The 21,320-nt window shown below is 42.0% G+C and overlaps 1 protein-coding gene across 2 annotated transcripts; it reads right to left on the minus strand.

The window, feature by feature from the left end:
• Nucleotides 1-409: 409 nt before the first annotated feature.
• On the minus strand, nucleotides 410-20,172 carry TAL1 (TAL bHLH transcription factor 1, erythroid differentiation factor). 2 transcript variants are annotated; one of them, XM_087960225.1, is made up of 4 exons: nucleotides 19,967-20,172; nucleotides 13,448-14,068; nucleotides 11,762-11,853; nucleotides 410-3,029 (listed from the first exon to the last, which is right to left on the minus strand). In XM_087960225.1, the coding sequence occupies exons 2-4, from the start codon at nucleotides 14,065-14,067 to the stop codon at nucleotides 2,611-2,613; spliced, it is 1,131 nt and encodes a 376-aa protein (XP_087816351.1). In that variant the 5' UTR covers nucleotide 14,068; nucleotides 19,967-20,172; the 3' UTR covers nucleotides 410-2,610. The 2 variants fall into 2 exon arrangements, with proteins under 2 accessions (XP_087816351.1, XP_087816352.1); XM_087960226.1 differs by lacking the exon at nucleotides 13,448-14,068 and having other exon boundaries at nucleotides 19,967-20,145.
• Between the last annotated feature and the right edge of the window lie 1,148 nt (nucleotides 20,173-21,320).

Below are 21,320 nucleotides of genomic sequence, written 5' to 3' on the forward strand. Positions count from 1 at the left end.
AAAGACCATGAATGAAATTTGTTAGCAGAGTAATCCTTGACAGGACTTGGACATATAGGGCATGGTGTTTATGGGGGAAAAGAAAAAAAAACCAAGATGGCAGCCATGGCAGTCCAATCAAAGCCTTTGTATTTTTGTCACATAGAAAAAGGCAGGAGTTTGATCATACTGCTGTAGATGCCATCTTCTTTAAAACACAACACATCCCAGGGAGCACCACTGGTTAAACCTGCCCTTCTTAGTAAGTGTAAATAAATTTGGTCTGTAATCTAAAAGTCACAATCAAATGCTTTCCAATTGCTTTAATTTGACTTGGGCATTCATTCAAGTTCTGTTTCCAGTCTGAAGATGCCTTCCTATTATTGTTGTTGTTTCTAGATGTTTGAAGGGAGAGACTTTAATAATAAGCAATGGTTAATAAGCCATTTATTCCTCAGTAATAACTTTTACATTATTCACAATACCTTTTAATCTTTTTGGAACAACATGCAGCTCGTGAAGCAATGTGTCTTTCACTCCCACCCATACAAACAACAAAAGACAGTATTTCTTTTTTCAAAACTGTTTCTCAATAGAAAAATACTTTAACAAACACACATATACACATATCAGAGAATTCATGAACAATCTGTGATAGGGGAAAAAACCTTGTATACATCTGTCTGAATGCCCAAGCAACTATAATTTTTTTATTAACAAGGCAAACACTACAACTGAGAAGGAAAAACAAGTCTTCCTTAAATTTTCTACACTGCATCCTTCATAGTCAACAATGGATGAACATATAAAGTTCTGAATTGTGCCTTGAACCACTAAAATTGCTGTAGTTCTTTATAATACAAAGTCAAATCTAGAAACGTCAATCAAATATAATTTTTAAGAATAGGTACTTCAATCATACCTGCATTTGCAGACTCTTTGTGTAACAAATTCACATTCCACTTGTTTATGTGTGCTTATACATTTAAGATTTCAGATGCATATCTGAAAAATATAATGTTTCCATAAAACTATCCAAGAATGAATAACCATGATTTCAAAACTCCACAGAAACAAAGGTTGATTGTAACCAACAAATATTAAACCAAAACCAATCTCAAATTAATTTCACTATATTCAGCAGTCCTCCCTTGATAATGTAGACTGCCATTGTTTTAATGGTAAAAGGGGGAAAAACAAGGTGGAACAGGTACTTCAGATTGATTAGCTGCACCAGCATGAGGGAAGAGAATACATGGCACAGAAAACAGTCACTTAGGCATCTGCAGAGAAGCAAGGAAGGGAAATGACAAAACTGTGTGATACTTTCATCACACAAATGTGGCTAACATACTTGTATCGGACATTGAGACAATAGAACATAATGACACATTTGCATAATGCAACATCATGTTCATAATGTTGTTTTGGCATCATCATGGTTTGCTGCATATACCACTGTTCACAGAATTACAATACCCAATAGAATGCAAATTCATTCTGGAACCAAGCAACTTTTGGAAAGAAAAGTACCACTTGAGAATTGTCCTCTAGGAGCTTCTTCTGCAAAAAACAAAAACAAAAAAACTTCCTACATATGGAGCATGTTACAGTTCAGAGCAATCAGCATGTACCAGATTTACTAAACAGCCATGTAACACACAACTTTCTATGGGTTTTCCATGGAGATTTCCCATTTATTTCCATGGATCTTGTAAAGAAGAAGCTCCAGTTGGATTGTGCCTTATCACCTCAATATATGTAAATCTAGGCAAGTCAAAGTGCGTTACTGAAACATTGTTTGTACCAGCCTTACATATAAATACACACAAACAACATTTCTCATTACACTTTTGTCAGAGAAAATAAAACCAGGGAAACTGAAGGTAACACCTTCGAGGTCCCTGTTGCTCAGCCATGCTTGAAGGATATATCCCTCTGATGAAGTGTCAAAAGTTGAAAAATAAATCTTAAATGGTGTACCTTTATTATTCAGCAAATACTGCACATTAGAATTTCTTTTAAATCCACACCAGAAATACAAGACCTCAAACAATTCAAACCTGTGTGAAATGAATGGAGGTGTTTTTAAAAGAAAGAAAGAAAAGAAAGCCCGAATGCAAATTATGTGTTGCTCACAAACAATACTTCACCAAAGCTCTTCGGTGAAGGTAAATGAGTTGCGTACATTTCTTCGAAGACACTTGGAAAAGAACACCATACAACATGAAAAAAATGCAATGTCAACAGCCACACGGAACTGAAGAAGCTTGGGTCCAAACAGCTGAGAGACAAGGCAAAACGCATAGGTAATTGGCAGAAGGATGAAGTCTCAGTTCAATCCTTTTGTAAACCTCGAACATACACAAAATGAGCTCCCTGCAAATTTCAGCCCTTCTGTGTTAAACTTTTCAAAAATGCAACAAGCAAGGCCTATGTTTCACTGGTGACATAAGCAGGAAATTGTTCTGTACACCTGGATACTCATTCTTTATTTTCATCAACTTGTTCAAGTTGAAAAGAAACTTGGAAGTACCCTTTATTCGCTCTGTCTTAGATAAAGAAGAAGAAAAGGAGGACATGCATACAATCCAGATATTAGGTATTCTGATGATTCTCTGGGCTGGTTCATCATCGCTGGGCATTGCTCTCAATGGGAAGAAGGGAATGATGGAGCCCTCTTGTATGCTTAGGATCTAATGTTTCATGCTCCTCCGTGAAACTGTCTGGGCTTCCTGCTCCATCTAATGAGCTTTCACAGCTTGAATTTGGGGACAACATGTCCTGAAGAAGGTCTTCTTGCACTATGCCAGTCTCTTTGTTTACTTTGCCCCGCTGGTTCCCTTCCTCTTCTTGGTCATTGAGCAGTTTGGCCAAGAAGTTGATGTATTTCATAGCCAGGCGTAATATTTCATTCTTGCTGAGCTTTTTGTCAGGTGGGTGAGTTGGGATGAGCTTCCGAAGCTCAGCAAAAGCTCCATTGACGTTCTGCTGCCTCCACCTCTCGCGGCTGTTTGTGAATATTCTACGGACCACTTTTGTGTGAGGGCCTAAAAAAGACCAGAAATGCAAGGTTAGTGACAGAAAAACAGCCTGAATGTCAGCTAGCTAGCACACATGCATCTGTTAGTAACAAAGTTGGGGTTAAAGTTAAATCAATTTTGTTCCATAAATTGGGATCAGAATCATCAACACAAATATGAAAACAAAGCGGCTTCATTATTATTTTGTTCTGTAAGAATAATTTAAATGTTAAAGCATAGCAGAAACAAAATAACAAAACATTTGGATGTTAGGAGGTGTGCCAGCCATGAAAAAGACATGTCATTTTTGTCTTGCAGAAATTGATACCTTTCTCAACGTATCCTCCTACATCAGTGAGCCTCCAGCTGCAGGCATATAACGATAACCCACGATTTTGAATTTTGCTCAAGGTCTCCCAAAATGCTAGAGCCCTGTTCTAGATCCATTCAAAACAGTTAAAAATGAGCCTAAATGATCAGTGTTTAATATTATTCATTATTTTATCATAAAAAATAAAATACAAAACAGTAAAACAAACCAACAAAATAAAATAAAACAAAAGCATCAACTCTCACAACAACAACAAAGAAAAAAATAGTGTGCAAAAAGAGAAGAAAAAATGATCAATTAAATTTAACATGAAGATGCACCCTGGTTGGGTTCTGAAAGAAAAGAAAAAGCAGTAAATTTTCACCCCTAAATATTCCTTAATTGATGAAAATTTAAAATGGCAGCTCTAGATATTAGTATCAGTGGAAACCAGCAATACCAGTAGCTCCTCAATGAGGCCAAAAGATGGCCTGGGCTTGGACAGAAATATATAAATATTTAAATAAAATTATCCTCATACCCTCACAGATTATTCTTAACCTGTTATTATTTGAATAACTTTTCAAAGTTCAAGATGGTTTAGAAAGAATCATGGTAGACCTCTCCTGCAAGTTTCATAATTTGTCTGCCTTTTAAGACCAGAAGAGTTTGGGCTCTATCTACAAGAACAATTGCTTTCTTCCATGCCAGCTGCTTGCTTTCTATTATTGGGAAATTTTCTTTGACATGAAAACATGGTTGATGATAACCAATAAGACCTTCCTTGGTGATTCCATCAACACTGTGGAATTCTCTGAAGAAGGGATAGTCTCCGTCCAAATATTTTTCACAAACTGGTAAGGTTATTTCTATTCTGGCAGGCTTTTCCCTAACAAGTTTAAAAGCTGTTTACTTATTATTAGCTTCCCTCTGCATATATATTGTCTTAATATTTTATAGTGTTACTTTTATTCCTTTGTGGCTTTAAATGGTTGTGAGACACATTCTGTCTAGTAATACACTGCCATTAGAAAGGCTGTGTATATATACTTTGGTAGAAAAACAAATAACCAATATATTTGGGTGAAGAGACATCCTGCTCCTATGATCTCCATATTCTAAATTCCATTTTTATCAGGAATAGAGATAACCAATGGAAGCAAAACCATACAAGTATCTTGAGTTGACATGAGTGCTGGAAAATTACGCAAAAAGTTAGCTTCATTTTAGGACTATGTGAATTTGATATTATTGTACACCGGAGAATATACCACATCAGAGATCCAGAGATCACGATTAGATATTTAATAGAAGAAGTTCCAACTGTCTAAGATAACTAGAATAAAAATCTGTTCTGAAAAGTGTAGCTACCTTCTGGAATAATTTGTGCACATCTTAGAAATGTTGACCACTTATCTTGACTACATGACAACTGAAATATAAAAGGGCATGAATGGGTAGCATGGAAGTATGACATAGTGTTCTGTAAGGGATTGATCCAAAAATAAGTACAAACCAATAGTGATTCTTTGAAGCATTGGACTGTCAATTGAACAGAGTTGCAGAAGTTTTCAGAAAATATTGAGATGGTCACTATTTCTTCAGAAATTTAACATGTATTTTTTTCTAGTAAATATTTTTACATAACTATAGCATTTTAAAGTTTTTAAATGATCCAAGCCTATACTCCCATATGTATAACTGCCCATATAAGAAAACAGATTTTTGAAGATGTGATAAAATCAACTACAATTTAGGGTTGCTTTTTCATGATTGATTGCCATTTCAAATATATCCTTATATGTTATCATTGTTTTTTTAATTTTGAAAAGAAATGAAATTTCTGGAAAAGAAACCAAATCCAATATGATTATCTGAAATGTTATTTTGTGTTGTGAGTATTCAGTACTTCAGTATTCTATAATATTCTCTTCATTAATCTGGTATTTAAACTGAAATGTGTTATCATCATAGTCTTGAGCTGACATGGTTTTAGTCTATAGATTTTTAATGAACAGAGAAAATCAATTTTTATTCCATTTGCTTGTCAGTTTCTTATGTGGATTATTCTATCTATTCTACAATAGGTTTTCTCTAATCCCTCTGGCTTTATAAGGATTTCATGGTTAACTTTTTCACAGTATTTATTCTAAAAGAACAACATCACACATCATCCCTTCTAGGATATGAGGTTTAAGCAGAAGAGATACTTACCTTATAAAATAAATGGATTTTAAAGATTATGTTTCCTGTAAAGCATCAGCATTATTCTTTTCATATTAAAATTATAATTTTATATTATATTGCTATTAGTTGCCTTTGCTTCTTCCATTTCTCATCAGCTTCGTTTCTGAGGGGGCACCACAACTGCCATGGACAGCCAGTTCAGGTTTAGATTTCTCATTGGTCTACATCCTTTCCTGTAACTATATATTGTATCTTTTCCCCTTTTTATATTCCAATATTCCTGTATATTCTGTATTGTTTGGCAGGGACAGAAGAATCTGTGCTGCGAACCTTTATTTGAGCATTTGATGGCTCCTGAATGCGCAGGCTTATTTTGAGGAGGTATATTGGAGACTCGGATGAAAGCTTCCAGTTTCAAGATGCTGAGCTTGTCAGCTGGAAAGCTGACAGCCCCGGGTTCAAGTCCTGACCACTGCGAGATAGGGTGAGCTTCCATTACATTCCTCAGCTCCTGAAAACCTAGCAGTTTTAAAGCATGCAAATGCAAATAGATACATAGGTACCACTTCAGTGAGAAGTCACAACATTCCATGCTGGCCATATGACCACAGAAGCATCTTCGGTCAATGCTGGCTCCCTCAGCTGCGAAACAGAGAGCAGCAACGCCCTCTAGAGTTGGACACGACTGGACAGGGAAAACTTTTACTTTTACCTTTTCTCTTCTCCTGAACTAACATTTCACAGTATGTATATCTTAATATTGCTTTAATTTGATTGGTCCATGTGGCTGTTCCATTGGTCCAAAGCCTTAGGTTAATTGAATAGACATTAAAGTAGTAAATCATCCATTGTCCCAACTCTGCACCAAAAGTCGGTATTGAAAGGTCTTGAAAGCTTGCATACTATTTCACTAGCATTTTAATTGTACATTTCCAAATTAGGTATCTCCCCAATCCCTCTTAAACTCCATAATTTGGAATCTAGCTCTAAATACTTTGAAGTAATACTATGAGAAATCCCGAATCTTAAAGTGGTTCTGTATGCCTTCTTTTGGTACTCACCATGTCACTGCTAGATTCTTTTAAAAGTTATTACTAAATAATGCAAACATTTTTTTAAAAAAAATTAATGTGGACAATGTTTTAAATTTTTCATCTAAATATCAAATTTGCTGAGTGAAAAGTAGACATATCAGATCATTTGAAATTTAATCTGTTCATACTTAAGTATTAAAAAGAAGTTTCACTTATTTTTAGCAAAGTAAATCCTGGCATTTGTGTTTCTAATTCTGTTGCCAATCAAAATCAAAAAGAACTTACAGGGGACCTGGGCCTTAAAGATATGAATGACCATACCTGAAATTCTGTGGCCATTTCCTTACTATTAATTTATGTATGCCATAAACTTTTAGTACATTCTAATTTCTAGCATCACCAGCGACAGCTGTTGCAGTAATGGCAGTAATGAGGACAGTCTTTATTTCATTTCACCAAGGAAGTTGCTAGCAAGTTACTAGTGATGAAACCCATAAGGCTTTTATCTCTAAATCTCAACATTTAAATATTAATGGAATTTTCAGGTGATGAGCAAGTATATTAGGGCTATGGCTAGGTGTTGTGATGATCAGCAATAGACGGACAAGGATTTATGTTCTCTTTTTTTAACTACCACAGCAATAGAATTTATCTCCTGCCTTTTAAATTCTACTGCTGAAATCAAGAAAGGCTGGAATTGGAAAGAAGTTGAGAACAGGAATAAATGTCCATTTGAAATAAATGTTTGCTACACTCAGTTTAAAACAAATCCCTGTGCTTTTACAGAAAATTATTATTATTCTAAGTGCATTTTTGTGATGCTTGAGGAGCTAGAGGAAAAATGTGGACACTAATATTTCTCTATTTCCAGACAGATGAGTAATATATTAGAAGGCAAATGAAGCAGTTATTAAAATGACAATAAATCTGCAAATCCACTCTCTTTGAAAAACTCCTGAGAATACTATGGACGGGCAAGGAAACAAACAAATGAATCATCAGAAAAATCAAGCCAGAGTTCTCACTGGAACCACAAATCACCAGGCTCAAAATTATCCTACTTTGGACACATTATGTATAAACCCAGTTAGGAGTCAGTTGGCGGCCAGTCAGCCTGTCTCCTCCCTCCCTCCCTCTCTCCCTTCCTCTCTCTCATCTCTCTTTCTCATCCATCCATCATCTATCTATCTATCTATCTATCTATCTATCTCTCAAAATCTACTCCCTATGATCATTGCATTGTCTTCATTCTAATTTGAGTTTATTTCAGATTGCTCTCACTTGTGACTCCTTGCGCTGGCTACACAACAGGAAAAAACATTTTCACAAAAACTCTATTCACATCAGAGAGAAAATGGAGCTCAGCAATACACTGAATGACAAGTTCCTGCTTTGCCACCAAAAGACCCATTTACTTTTTTACATGCTGATTTTTTAAAGGCTGATAACTATAAAACAAAAAAGCAAGTTTTAGTAAGCAATGACTAATTATAACTCTCCATCCTCAAGAGTTTTAAAGTACAAGTCTCCCCAATTTTTTTCTCAAAAACAATGGCCAAATAATTTCATCTTCTGAGAGATAAAATAATAAAGTTGGAAGAGGCCATTTAGACTATCAAGCACACTATCAAGCAATCCAATTTAATTCATTCCCAAGAGATGCCTGTCCAGTCTTTACTACACCTAACCCATCAAAGCAAAGTTCAGCATCTTTATTAATAACTGGTCCCAAAGTTAAATAGCTCTAATATTCGATTAAAATCTGTTTTTTAAAATTATTATCACATCACCTCACTTCTGAGATTACAGAGGACCGGTCTTATCTGACCTGAGATTTGCTGTCCATAAACATGGGGCATTTGTTTTCAGTGAGCTTATTTAGAATAATATATATATTGGTCTCCTATTCCTGTTGGCGATGCTGTAAAAAAGCAAATCTACAGGAAATGGGGATCAGTTATTAACCGAAGGAGTCAATGAAGTGTTGTTTCTACTACATTATCGTATCCAATAGCTTAGCACTGAACCTAGTTATTTTAAATGGATGATCCATGCAAAATCCAATTTAGATAAGCATTGAAATGTCAGTTATTAAACAAATGTCTAAAAGGTATCATGAAATATTTATGTACTGTGCTTATTAATAAATGTTGTGGCTCTGATATAGAGATATCTAAAAGTTGAACTATTAAAGTATCAATAGTTAATAAATGAGTACTAAGGAAGCATGAAGGGAATATGCATATATGCTAAAAGAAAAAAATGCCAATGTATGCCAAAATCAGATGATCAAAAACTGATACCCCATTTTGATGATACAAAAAAATTTTTAAAATGAATTTAATTGAATTTGAGGTTTTCAAATTTAACTCCGTGGCTTCAACATCGGTTATTATATATGGAAAAATGGTAAAATCACGAGCAAATAAATTGGGCATTTGCACTGCTTTAAATGTAAAATCTATTAAAATTCCTGCCCATCTTCTTCAATAATCTTATACTGGGAAAAGATCCTGACCATTCTTTGGCATTGAGCCAATTAATTATCCTTAGGATATTTATTTATTTTTTTGCCAGGAATTAGGCGGGTGGAATTCACAATATCAGAAGAGCACTAGGTTTAGCACGGCTGCTCTGGGATATCTAAGTCAGCTTCGTCATAATAATTGAATCTCTTCTTAGCAGCTCTTGAACAAATGAGCAATACATGATAGTCAGGGCTTGTTCAATAACAGTTGCTAGAGCTGTGACCACAGCTTTTGCTCCACGTTCATAAAGCCTCATCCTGATGTTGGCTTTGCTTACTCCTCCCCTGTACAATTTCGGACCCATCAAGCCTCCAACATTGTCCACTCTTCCTTTTAGCCTCCCAGAGCCTATCTACATCCCTTGAAGCCATGGCCTTGCTGAGACAGCAAATACAGGTGTTCTTGACTCTTGTCAATCGAGGCCTATCCATACAGAGAGGTTGTCGGTCCAGAATATAGTCCAGGTTATTAGTGTAGATCTTAATTGCACAGACTCTACTTATACAGAATCCGAGTTGCTGACACTTTGTAGACTGATATTAACATCCTGAGTATATGGATCAAGGGTTATGCAAACATGAACATTGAATCAGTTCAAACCAAATGTCTTAGATCAGGGGCGTTAAACTGGTGGCCCACAGCCCAGATATGTCACGCGCAGGCCATGCCCACTCCAGCTCCTCAAAGGAGAAAAATGTCACGATATGTCACATGACAGCAACCAACGTGACACTGTGAATTTGACACCTGTATCTTAGATAAATCCAATTGCATTCAATTGGGGCTAATTTAGACCATTAAATGTACACATCCATGCGTGGAAAATGTCCACATTGGTCTGATTTGATTCAAATGTGTTCAGTTTCATCCATGGAGAGGAAGATCAAAAGAGTAAAGCTGGCAACCACATCCATGTGATCGAAGCCCTGCCCCTTTGGTATATGTATCATAAAAAGAGGGTGGGGCTTCATTTGCAGCTGCCTTCTATACTTTTTTGGGCCCTTCCAGGCATCCATGGTTCGATTTGAACCAATGGATCCATTGATCTGATCCTGTGAATCAATCCAAACTGATTCAGAGCATTAAACATTCATATAAACCTAATCTATAACTAAGATGAATACAAATGACAAGTTTTTTAAAAAAATGTATAGCACATTTGCTGGATCAATGCCTTCATCAAAACGAAAGACAAATTAGACAAAAGCCACTAAAGCTTTTAGTACAAAAGGCAGCTGTGTAATCTAAAATGCCTTCAAACTAAATCTTCACTTGCATTGACCCTTCACTTAATTTTTTGCTCTGCTTTTGAATGCCTGGAAGCCATTCTACGTGGTAATGCAGAATGTAATGCATTTATCAAGCCATTTTCCCCTAGGTTTTTTTAAACTTTCAAAGGCATAACATGACATCTTTGTGTTTACATTCAGTAAGTTCCAGAATTAATAAACAAACTCCAGGAGAGGCTAAATACATACATGGTTTGGGAGTTGCAGAGAGAGTTTAAAACAGATGCCAGACCTCCCCAATTTCTACCTTTATTTGTTAGAGACCAAATGTGGTTGTACACCTAGAGAATTGTGTAAGTCTAGGGCAGTGTAAAAACCAGAAGGAACTTGGTAGCTTCTTTTCAGACTAGCAAGGTATAAGCTACAACTCATTTCATCAAATGTGTCAGGTAGCAAAACTCATGCAAAACGAGTTTAAATTGGGATGAAATGAAAAGAGAAAGAGTGGGAAGACTCCCTCTATCATTTAGCCACCACATGCATCTGTTGAAGGGAGTTGTAGCTTTTGTGCTTTTTAATTGAATACGATCATTTCAAAAGGTGCAATCAGATTCCTTCTGCCATTTGGGCTGAGAAATGAGGCTGTCCCTTTTATTTCCTTCCCATCTGCAATTCCAAACCATTAACTCCCAGTAATCTACCTTTCGATCCTCTGGGCTTTTCTCTGTTCTGCAGTTTGCAAAATGCCAGCACAAAACCTGGTGCTTTATTGCAATTCATTCCTCTAACCACAGCAGGCCAATGGGGTATGGAATGGATGTATGACAGGAGGGAGAATTCCTCCCAATGAAGAAAATAAGGGAATATTTGAATTGCAACCTGTAGCTCCAAGCACTGTCCTTCCTTCAACATTAACAGATTACATTTAAAAAATAAAATTACAGATCACAGGAACAGCTCTGAAGGAGCCATAAAATCACAATCTCTGTGTGTGTGTCTCTCTCTCTCTGTCTCTCATCTCTCTCTCTCTCTCTCTCTCTCTCTCTCTCTATCTATCTACCTATCATCTATCTATCTATCTATCTATCTATCTATCTATCTATCTATCTATCTATCCTACCTATTTATTTATATCAATCCCAACAGCCCAGGGAACAAAATAACCTACTCAATAACCATGGAATTCTGGCTTCTGGTTATCTATGAAGAGGGTATAAGTGGCTAGAAATCCAAACCAAAGCACACAATACTGCAACATTTTGTTGGAAGTCCAAGCTGTGAGCTATAAATTGCACTATGCAAGAATTTCCTGCCTCTGAAGACCCCAACCCCACTTCCCCCACCACCATCACCCAGCAATACAAGGAAAGAAATAGCTATTGCTAGTCTTTAGCTGCCATACTACCCACAAAGAAGCACATTGGGTGGGTGGGTGCGGGGGAATGTTGTGAGTGGGGAGAAATCAGCTCACCATCAGAGAGCTCCACTTCATAGGGGGATGGTCTTCTTTTCACTCGGTTGTTGTTATACATTGAAAAGTTTTCGGGTTCACCAAAAAATCCACTGCAAAGGAAAAAGCAGAAAAGGGGGTGAGGGAGAGAAATTAGCTCTGCAGACATCTGCTCAAATCCATCATTCAACTGCAATCTGAACAAACATTCAATCCTTTTTCAAAAAAAATAGCCCAATTGAATTTGGTGGTGGTAAATCCACCAGTGAGGATTAGAGTCTCAATACGGTTTTCTAACTGCTGAGAATGTCCACAATAGGCACACTTCCCACAATAGGTATGTTGCTTGTTGTTGCCGTTTGTGCACCATATGTGGGCAATGTTTATCCCACTTTTAGCATGAAACAATTTTATAACAAGAAATCTAAATAAATGCTTTTCAGATCCAGATGACTAACATAACAGGGTTCCGCACTTATCAAGCATTTCCAACAGAAGAATTAAAATACATTTTGAAGCACATCTTGAAGAATTGTCTGGTCCATCAGACAATTACCAGGATTACAGCATTTAGCTTCCAGAATCATTATTCATACCTTTCCTAACCCTTTATGTTAGCTTGGTCCTCTTTTTTAAATGGTGTTCATTCCTAACATGTATAATACATGTATGTTAATATGTACTGCATTTCTGCAGTGGGAGGGGAGAAATGATTGCCTAAATAATAATGACAACCATGAATAAACATCCATTAACACTAAACATAATTTCTAGAATTATTTTTTTTCCGCTTTGATTCAGGCATTTCCCCCATATTTATGCTTTTATGCTATTACAAATATTGCATCTCTTACAGGTAACCATTTCGGGTTTAAGAGGGTAAAATGGGGTGGTGGCGGCGGCAATATTTTAAAAGATCTTTGCTGCAAACCTGCCACACTTTGATAAATGATCTGTACCAACCTTGCCAACGTGGTGTCTCCAAGATCTATGGAATACAATGCCCGTCCCCATCCAAACAATGTGCCCAAGGGTGATTGGAGTCCCACACATTTAGCAGGCATCAGGTTATATGGGCTGATGCATATAGATTACAACGGGGCACTTCATGCTGGTTTTAACCTAGTCTTCTCTGCCTTACTCTCAGCAGAAAACGTTGTTGTGACTTTCATATAGATTGACAGCAGGAAGAAGAAGAGAAGATTGGTTTGCTTCGATTTCCCCACCGGGGTTTTGTCTTGTGTTTTGGCCATCGGCTCAGGGAGGAAAATCGCACTGACACGCGTGGGCACATTCATAAAAACCCCGCATCTACCTATAGAACAAGAGTCCATTACGAGGAGATGTAGAGAACGCAGCCAAAGAGAACGGGAGACACTAGCGGGCCTTCGCAGCCCAACCTTCCCCACCCGGAGAAGGGAAATCGGGGGACAAAGAGAAAGCATGAAAGCAGAGGAGGTAGAGTCAGCGAAACTGCGAAACCCACCGGCTGGGTCTGAAGAGAAGCAAAAGCGAAGGAAACACGGCTCTGTGGGCCAAAAACTCCTCAGGCGGACAGCGGGGGGAATCTCTTCCACTGGGGACGGGCATCAAGCAGAAGCTAACGGAGAACCATTTCCTCCCTCCCCCCCCGGTTCCGTTTGCCCCCCACCCACCCACCCCCGCAGCCCCCGATCCAAAGTCCTGCTGCCGGGCTGTGCAACGGACCTGCTGGCGGCGGCGCTGAGCGGAGCCCCGAGGCCATAGAGCATGGCTCTGGCCGGCGGCGGGAGCGCAGGGGCTGCCGTCGGACTGAGGTGCACCATGCGGACGTCGCTGCTGCTGCCGCCGATGCCACCACCGGCCGGGGGCGTGCCCGCTCCGGCACCCGCGGTGGTGGCGAGGGCGAGAGCGGTGGCCGGTTCGGCTCGCGGAGCTCCGATGCTGCTGTTGCTGCTGCTGTTGCTGCTGCTGCTGCTGCTGCTGCTCGCGTCTGTCTCTCTCTGGCTCTGCAGGGCCCCGGGCGGCGCCTCCCTGACTTTTATAGGGCGGCCGTTGCGCACCAGCTCGATCACTGGCACCGGCGCAGCAGGGGGCCCCGGGCCGGGGGAGGGGGGCGGCCCACCCGTTTCCTTGGCAACCCCAGCGAGCAAGGCCGGCTCCCCCGGGAGGGCCATTCCTCCCAGCCTCCGATCGCCGCCGTTGCTGCCGCCGCCGCCGCCGCCGCCGCCGCTGCTGCTGCTCCCGGAACCCAGCCCCAAGTCCGGCTCGCCGTCGCCTTCCGCTCCAGCTCCGGTTCCGTGAGCCGCATCCCGCGGCGGGTCACTGGGGGACCTCTCCATCAGCATCCTGGAGCGGGGTGGGGGGAGAAAGAGAGGGAAGAGGAGAGCGGTGAAGGAGGGGCGCGGCGGGTGGGGTGGGGGAGGGAGAGTGGAGAGGTGGAAAAGGAGGAGAGAGAAACTGGGGAAGGGAGAGAAGGAGCAAAAGCCGGGGAGAGGAAGAAGAGCAGGGAAAGGAAAAGGCGAGGCGGGAGGGAGGGGGGGGGAGCGGAGGAAGGAGAGCGGTGGGGAACCCAGGAATGCCAGAGAAGGGAAAGAGGGAGGCAGAGAAGGAGGGGAAAGGGGGCGGGTGGCGGGGAGGGCATCCGAGATAAAGTGAAACCCCCGAAGGAAAAACGCCGCGTCGCCAAAGAGCCCCCACAGCGGAGGACAGCAAGGCCCGCTGGGTCTTGGGGCAGAGAGGCCTCTGCTGCTTGAGGTTGGACGCCCGGAGAGCTGCGCTGCGTCTTGGCTCGGCGGATTTTGCGCTTCCCACGAAGCGCCGAGCTCCCAGTCCCGGGGATGCCCGCGTGGCCCGAAGGAGGGCGCCAGGAGAGCCTTCCTCCGGGGGTTGTGAGAACACCACGCAAAACACCGCATTTCCCAAGAGGAAGAAGCCTTAGGGGGAAAGCTCCTCCTTTCCCCTTCCCAATTCCTCAGCTCTTCCTTGGCCCGGCCTGGGGGTGCCTGGCCCGGTGGACTCCCAAAGCGTGGGAGAGATGGAGCCGAGCCCCGAAAATCAAAACGCTCCGTGGGGGCGGGAGATGGGGGGTGTTAACCTTCAAGATGGCCACCCGAACAGTTCAGCTGGAAGATGAGAAGGGAATCGTGGAAACCGGGCGCTTTTATTATATTCGGCTCAATCCTTCGCGGGGGGAACAAACAACGAAATCGGCTTCACTCCTATTATTAATAACGGGCGAGGGAGCGTGTAGATCAGAAGTCATACCGGGGCAGGAGTAAAAATCACAAACAAGGGTAGGGTAGTTATAACGGTCTACAATAGCGACGGCGTCCTGACTGAAGTCGAATTTGTTCTCTCGGCATGGCAAGGGAAACGAGGGCGAGAAATAGTGGCGAAGACTTCAGCTTGGGCACTGAGAATCAATGGCCCGACATACATAGATACATACACACACACACACACACACCCCAGCGGAAATCACTTGTGTTCCAACGTCCCTCTCGGTATCCGTTTGTGGTCGGGGCTGTATCGAATATTGAATCGGTTAAATTTCATATTAAATCAAAACTCAATGTTTACGGTTAGTCTCCACTACATTAAACCGAGTTGTCCCGTGACTCTCAGGAAAGGTTACCCTCGTCATATTGATCGGCGGAAGAAAATAACATAAAAATGCTCTTTTTTCTTAGATGCCAGGGCAGACGGATGCTCGGCTTCCTTCCGGCTAGCCAGAGAGATAAATGCTTCAAAGGAGGAGAGATAAACGGGGAGCGTTGAGGCCTGGGATTCTGGAAGATCAGCTCAAGTCATTTTTGGAGGTAAGGAGAAAAAGGGGTTTCACACACTTCTTTCTTTCTAGAAATGCCAAAGTTCACATTAAATCTGTTGAGGGTAATCCCAAAACCACTTTCTCCAATTTCGTCCTAATAACTACAATCCCAAACACATTTTCTGGTCAGGAACCCAGTACAGTAGGTCTTAATTACTAGTAAACATTCCCTAAAAATGCATTTAGGATTAAGCCTTAATCTTCCACCTTGCCGTTTTAATTTAAAAGAGAGAGCTGGAGATCAGGCAATATTGTTATTGTGATTGCCTTTATTCTGATTGCGGAGGGGGAAACAAGGCCATTTGAAGCAAATTTATATTCCGACTGACTAGTGATGTGAAAATTCAAGAAAATAAAATTTGAAATTGCCTTAAATGCAATCAAATTATTTTCACTCGATCTTCTCTACTGAGCTCCGGGTTAATTTCACGCCTCAGATATAAAACCAAGCGGCGGCTCGCTCTCTTTTGTTGGGGGAGAAAAGAGAGAGAAATGGACGCAACGGTTTTAATGAACTGAAGGTGAATTAAAGAGCGAGTCTGTGTGTGTGTGTAGTGAATATTGTACATGATTGTGCTGTAACTCATCTATGAGACTGCAGTCTTCAAACTTAAGTGGAAGGTCAGCTGCATGCTAGCGAGGGCCCGAGTTTACCACTAGCCATTCTTTGTTTTAATAAATGAGAGATCTGTCCCCTCCACACACACACACAAACTCGTTGCTTTGCAGATTGTAGTGGCTGAATGTCCGTAAAATATGAAGTCCAACCCAAACACGCGCCTTTTGGTTCCCATCCATTATTTGATGGGAAAACACCGCCTCTTCTGGAAAAAATCATTTAGGGCTTCCCGATCTTAAGCTGCAAATCTGGGGGTGTCCGTAGAGATGGGAGCACAGATAACGAAGTCTCGAACAGCTTTCTGCCATCCAGGGACCGAGCGGAGTTTTGCAACCGAGATCCAGAATCCAGTTCGATGCGAGGAGCGGGCTGTTTAAAGAGCATCGAGCTCCAAAGCGACCTCCATCCGGTGGGTTTGGAGGCCCACCGGCCGCTACTCTCTCCTCTCTGGGAAATGTGTTTCTTTCCCCCCCCCCCCGTTCCCCCCACAGCTTTAACTTGCAGATCTGCCCGTGCTCTTAACTCCGAGGGAATATTTCTGAAGGATCCCAAAGCGATCGCGTTGATTTCTCTGGCCTCGAAAAGGCGAGAGAGATTTTGCTGGCAGTGAATAAATCAGAAAATCTTCCTCGTCGATGATAAACTTCTGGTCTGGCGTTTCTGGATGACCTACTCTTTAAAAAAAATTAGAATTTCCTACTTAGCACAGGGAACCAACCACCATTCACACCTGTCAGACTGAAGACGCAACAACCTCGGCTGCCGGCTCAGCCAAGAGCTTCCCGCTGTCAAGGCCGCCTTTTTCTCTTCCCACCTCCCCAAGGCGCTGAGCGAAGATCCGGCCGAGGCTTTCTGGAGAACCCCTTGGAGCCGGATAGCTCTGCTGGAGGGAGGGGGGAGAAATGGGGGCGAGGCAAGGACTGGGAAGCAGAAACAACGAATCCTGGAAAACCTCCCCCCACCCACACAAAATAAATAAGAGACCCCAGGGAGGAGGATTGCACGATCGCAGCAACCAGACGAAAAGAAATTCCGTTTCGTTTGAGGCAGCCTCGAGAACTTTCAGCCTAGAAGAGAACGCCAACATTTCTTGTTTGGTGTTAAGGATAGAAACACTCACGTAACACTTCCTCGGAGCCTGGGATCATGCCATTCGCTAAAGTAACCGCCGTAGGAGAGGAATTGCTTAGTTTTTGGGTTGCAATCTTGGCTTAGAGTGTAGCGACCACCTCTCCCGTTGAAATTTAGCCAGCGAACCACAATAAGGTAAACGTAGCTTAGTGGCCTGAGAGGGATGCGCGTCTCGTAGTGTTCTGCAATCTAGACCTCTCGCCAAAAGGATTCTTACTCAGCTCGGAAATATTGGCTTCCTCCTTGTATAATTCCTTACCGGTACAATTTTAAAAAAAAAAGGCGGGGGAAGCCCTATCTCATTTGGAAGAGTTTGGATTTTGAGAAAGTGGACAAAGGCAGCCGAAACCATCGCTGCATCGGCCGGGGAATTGGATGAAGAGGCAGCCTGCCTGTGGTAGAGAAGAGGGCCAGAGCAAGTCAGGGATCATCGTTCCTGCTGGAAAAAGCGAGGCTGGGCGAGATATTACTTCCTCCAAGCCTATGCTTCGGGGGTTGATTGCACTACAACCCCCAGAGTTCCCAGCGGAAGAGGTATCTAGGCCAGCACATCAGGAGTTTAAAAAAAAAAATAAGGCATTTTAAACGGTCGTAATAAAACGATTCGAGCTTAATAAACACCAGTGACTTTACAATAATGGACATCAATACAATCATTTTAAAAGACAACAGTAAGCTAGATGTGTGATGACCTGAGGCAGACTTCCTGTCCACCAGGAGAGAAGGTTCGACAAGATGAGCCCCAAAGTTTTAAACTATGACTGAAAAAGAGGAAGGCACCAGGAACATAACCTGGGGTTCCCCCATTAAGAATGGAAGGCCCAGATCCAAAAATTCAAGCAGTCCCACTGAAAGGATGGGATCCAAGTTAGCTGTGACTGACAGCCTGACAGTCTGCTAGAAATAGGAACAAGCCTGGATTTCACTTCTGAGACCTCTCTCCATTCCCAGAATGGAGTTTGAGGACTAGCTACTATGCACCTTACTGATTTATGCAATTTTCAGTCTCTTCTTTCAGCTCATAAAGCAACTGCAGGGTACTGAGTGATTGCTTTTATTACACACATCAATGTATTGTTAATATTGTCCTATTGTGTTATATGGTGGGATATTGTCCTGTTGTGGAATTAAAACATGCCACTCTCTGTATTAATAGCCAGATTATTTACATTTTCTTCACAAGGTATGTATAGTTACCACAATTAAGGATCATAAGACTTTGGTGCACTGGCACAAATAGCTATACGAAATTATATTTTGCCTATCAATCTGTCTGCCATCTATCAATTTGTATGCTTTTTTTTTATTTGCCAGATAATTGATAAAAACTACAAACTAGCCTGAGTTTTAATGACCACCATAAATAATGTTCAGTGGATATCAGAAATAAAGCAGCAGGAATGACCAATATATAAAAAAAGCTGTTTTATATTTGGAGCTCTATTGAACAAAGAGGATAGACTCATGGGGCAAAAATATTTAATTATATGAAAGAACATTATTAAAAAAATTACTACTTCCTTTGTCCAGCTTGTTCTGAATGTCCTAATATATATCATTTTTGCTGTGCTGGTGGGTATCTCCATTTCTAGTCCTTTAACACGAGTCCTCTGCAAGCACATTCTCTTTTAGATCATAAAAATAATATTTTGAAAAAAAAAAAAAAACCTTTTAAAAATTGACAAGACACCCATGGCCTTCGCCAAGCTGTTCTTTTTGTTTTTCCTTTTCTTGTCTCCTTTTCCTTTTCAAATACTCTTCAAGGAAGCCTACAAAAGGGAGCCTTTTTTTTTTTTTTTTTTTTTTGAGGCCTGTTAGGTTTCCACAGAGAAATCGAGCCACCTCCGAATTTGGCCACCCTTCTTTCCCGGCGTTTCCCTCGGCTTCCCCGCTAATATCTTGAACTGCACAATTGAAAAATCGTCCTTCATTTCCATTCCTTGCACACCGAATTATTGACGGGGGGGGGAAAAGAGACGGGGCGGGGAGGAGAGCGAGGGAGTCAAGACCGCCGAATCGGATTTCCCGACGTCTTAATCTTCCCCGAAGCCACCGAGTTTTAGGGGGTGACCCGCCCGGCCGCTGTTCCTGGAGCGCCCCCAAATACTTGTCTGTTGGGAAAACCGGAGGAGAGGGGCGCGTGGGCCTCGCGGGGCACTGAAGGCGCTTCGGGGCGCTGCCCTCTCCCCATTTCCCGGCCTTCAGCAAGCCCAATCCCGCCAGTATTTTTCTTTTCTGGCTCAGCATGAAGGTTTCCTACAAGCCCCCCCCTCCCGCCCAAGCTTGTGAGCAAAAACAAAAATGGATCAACGGTTCAGCCCAAGATTTGGCCGCCCTTTCCTTCTCCCCCCACCCCCACCCCTGCCTTTCTTTGCTACGGAGCACCTGGGTGTAAAAATAAGCGAAAGAAAGAGAGAAGTGGGCGATTTGAGGAGAGGGGGGATTTGTTCCTTCTGCCTTTCCTGCGTGGGTCGCTTTTTGAAATAAAATAAGTTAAAAGGAGAATACATTTTCTGCCGTTATGCGTGAAATTGGCGCGGGGTTTGTGTGGGTGGGGGTGGTGTGGATATGTGGGGTGGGGGGGGTGCTAACCTACGAAGCGATTGTCTTTCTTGAACAACAAACCAAACAAAAAGAAGAAGAGAGAAAAACGACCTTTACTCACCACTTGTTTTTCGTTGGTGAAAATGACTGGAGCCATTTTGCGGCCTATTCATGGAGGCTGGTATGCCCCCCCCCCCTCCTCTTCTTCCTATAGTGTATCTAAAAAAAGAGAGAAAGAGGAGGAGGAGGAGGAGGAGGAGAAGCGCTGGGCGGCTTCGCAGCGCCAGGAACTCATTCCCACATCACGTCCAGTTTCCTATTTAGTATGGAGAGCGGATCGCTGGAACAACGTGGCCAAGCGAGATAAGCCGCTGGCACTGGCCCGCCTGCCCTGATAAGGCCCTAAACCCATTATTTATGAAATGATTCATTATTATTGGGCAATTTTATCGAGGGAAAGCGGAAAATTATTGCAGGGATATGCAGAGAGAGAGAGAGAATTTTGGAACGCTCGCCTCAGAGCTTTCGAGACGTGTCTGTTTGCGCGCTCAGGTGCACTTTAAAAAGAGACAGCAAAGAGACCGGGGAGGCGGGTGTGAGGCGAGAATAATCAAATGCTCACCACGACTGCCCACTTTTGAATAAAGACCCTTTCTTTTAGCTTCCTTGGAGGTGATTATCAATCCCCCCTACCCACCCCCCACAAGTTAAATAGGGAACACCTACCTTGTTCTTCATTAAATTTAATGAGGCAAAATAAAACAGGTGCGGTACCGCGAAGGGGAGACAGGGTGGCGATGGGAACACGAGTGCTCGCTTAAAAAAAATAAATGGCTGAAGAGAGCAGCGCGGGAGGGACAGGTTGTCAATAAAATAAATGTGTTGTGTTTTTTTTTATAATTAGCATACAATTATTCAACGTAAGAATCCCCTTGAAGATGGGTAGGTTTTAAACTCCCAGAATTCCCCAGCCATACATCTTCAAGTGGGTCCCGATTGAGAAAAGCTGGAATAGCCTGACAGGATTTGCTGCTACGATTTGAATGATATGGATTTCCCGTCCCTTATCTTGAGACAAATGAATTCTGGCCGTCCCCTTTTCTGCCATATTCTTGTGATATCGCCTCTGTCCCATCCCTTAAAAATGTCTCTTAGCTGCCCCAGGTTTGAAGTAATGGTTTCCCCCTCCACACCACTTCTACTATGGGTCTGGTCTGAAACCTTTGGCTGTCTTATTTGAGTGCTGATGTGATCAGGGCTTGGAGGGTCTACCCGGTTCATAGGGATCACTGCTGGCACATGCTCTCCCTTTGGGTGCCTGGGCACTAGCCTCCATGGGAATTTTGGCTTGGGTTGGAGCTGGTCATCACGGAGGTGCCTGCCACAGAATGCCTGACTGGCACTTTCCATACTGGCACTTCCAAAGCTCCTTCTGCATACAAGTTTGACACTCTTGTGTTGGTTCTTTGCTGTCC

This window comes from Notechis scutatus, chromosome 3 (assembly GCF_049901735.1).
Source record: "Notechis scutatus isolate UNSWTSFEM ecotype Mainland chromosome 3, rNotScu1.2, whole genome shotgun sequence".
NCBI classification, from domain to species: domain Eukaryota; kingdom Metazoa; phylum Chordata; class Lepidosauria; order Squamata; family Elapidae; genus Notechis; species Notechis scutatus.

Coding starts and splice junctions, on each gene's coding strand:
- TAL1 (XM_087960225.1), bottom strand. CDS start 14,067: ATGCTGATGGAGAGGTCCCCCAGTGACCCGCCGCGGGATGCGGCTCAC. Junction 11,854..13,447: donor CTCAGCGCCGCCGCCAGCAG/GTCCGTTGCACA, acceptor TTTCCTTTGCAG/TGGATTTTTTGGTGAACCCG. Junction 3,030..11,761: donor TGAAGTGGAGCTCTCTGATG/GTGAGCTGATTT, acceptor GGTCTTTTTTAG/GCCCTCACACAAAAGTGGTC.